The sequence below is a fragment of the Callorhinus ursinus genome, unplaced genomic scaffold, assembly GCF_003265705.2.
Source record: "Callorhinus ursinus isolate GAN/ISIS: 27379988/994484 unplaced genomic scaffold, GSC_fseal_2.0 scaffold9465, whole genome shotgun sequence".
Classification (NCBI taxonomy): Eukaryota; Metazoa; Chordata; class Mammalia; order Carnivora; family Otariidae; genus Callorhinus; species Callorhinus ursinus.
This window is the reverse complement of record NW_027406515.1, coordinates 1-1578: the sequence shown is the minus strand read 5'-3', so window position 1 is coordinate 1578 and position 1578 is coordinate 1. Positions and strand designations below refer to the sequence as shown.

General features: G+C 52.9%; 1 protein-coding gene across 1 annotated transcript; it reads left to right on the top strand.

Moving 5' to 3' along the window:
• Positions 1 to 210: 210 nt before the first annotated feature.
• On the top strand, positions 211 to 1548 carry LOC112818999 (syntaxin-3-like). Its single transcript, XM_025866066.2, has 2 exons — positions 211 to 410; positions 601 to 1548. Exons 1-2 carry the CDS (start codon positions 312 to 314, stop codon positions 814 to 816), a joined length of 315 nt encoding a protein of 104 aa, XP_025721851.2. The 5' UTR covers positions 211 to 311; the 3' UTR covers positions 817 to 1548.
• Positions 1549 to 1578: the final 30 nt, after the last annotated feature.

Genomic DNA, 1578 nt, shown 5'->3' with positions numbered 1-1578 from the left:
GGAGAGGCCTTAGGGCACCGGTGCACCTGGTGCCACGTTTCCGTGTTCCTGGTTTTCAGGGAACTTTCTTGTTTTTTTAAAGATTTTATTTAATTGAGAGAGACAGAGATAGCACCAGAGAGCACGAGTGAGCACAAGCTGGGAGAGGGAGAAGCAGACTCCTCCCTGAACAGGAAGCCTGATGTGGGGCTGGATCCCAGGACCCCGGGATCATGCCCCAGGTCAATAGCTGCTGCTTAACTGACTGAGCCACCCAGGCGCCCTTTTCAGGGAACTTTTGAATTGGTGTGCTTTGTTTGGTCTTGTATTTGATGCTCTACTTCTTTTGTTATAAAGCCGGCAAAAAGACCACAGATGAGGAGCTGGAGGAGATGCTGGAGAGTGGGAACCCCGCCATCTTCACTTCTGGGGTGAGTGTCTGGGAGCTGGGATGCACGCCCCTCTCGTGGAGAGGGGAGACTGCCGTGGAGCTCTGTGTGGTTGGTGAGGGAAGGGCTGCAGGTACATGGAGGCAGGGAGGCAGGGGCCTTGGCCGGAGTGTGAGTCGGGGCTGTGGCAGGGGTGCTGGCTGATGTTTGGTCTTTGTGTGGCCTGTTGCAGATCATTGACTCTCAGATTTCCAAGCAAGCCCTCAGTGAGATCGAGGGGCGGCACAAGGACATTGTGAGGCTGGAGAGCAGCATCAAGGAGCTTCATGACATGTTTATGGACATCGCCATGCTGGTGGAGAATCAGGTAACCGGCAGTGGGCACCACCCTGGGGAGAGGGAGGAAAGCTCAGGTCCTCCTGAGAAGGGCGGACTGGAAGGTCAGTGAGGTGCGGTGGGGGAATCATCGGGAATCCTCATGATGGAGTGACAGGATCCCAGTGTCCCAGGAAAGGAATGTCCTCCCGAGTGCCCACTCACCCTTGTCCTCTTGCCTGCTGCTTTGGCCTCACTTCTGCTTACTGTGGGGTTTGATGTGCCCAGTCAAGTACTACCTCCTTCTGCCTCAGCACCTCTTGTTTCCCTTCTAAGTGGGGATGTGGGTTCTTAATGAGGATGCCTTAAAGCAGTTTCCCGATAGGAACAATTTCAGGGGTGACACTGAAAAGAGGATCATTTCCCCAATTCACGATGAAAAGTCAGCTTTCGCGGAGGTTTTAATTTTTTTCCCATTTTTGTTTTTTCTTCTGTATGTTTTTCCAAAAATTTTGGCACCTTTTGCTAAGGAACAAGAACACATAACAAAATGAAGGAAGGAAAGGTAGAATAATATTTGTAGGAACACTCGAAACACTCATGGTTTGACGGCTTATTTTGTCCCTGGGCATGCTTGCTCTGGGTTGTAAGTCTCTGTCACCTGCAGAGGGTGTTGGCTCCACATGGTCAGGTGGTTGCTGGTTCTTATGACGACGTCAGAGACGCCACGGGGTCCAGGTGTGCCGCCGTTACCGTGAACTTCCAGCTGTTCTGCCCCCTGGAAGGGACTGAGAACGGCTTCCTTTGTGGAAGGACCGCAAAACCTGCCTGAAGCCCAAGCACTGCTTGGCTGGTTTCCGACAGCCATCCCCTGCTCAGGGCCCAGGTGCCTTTC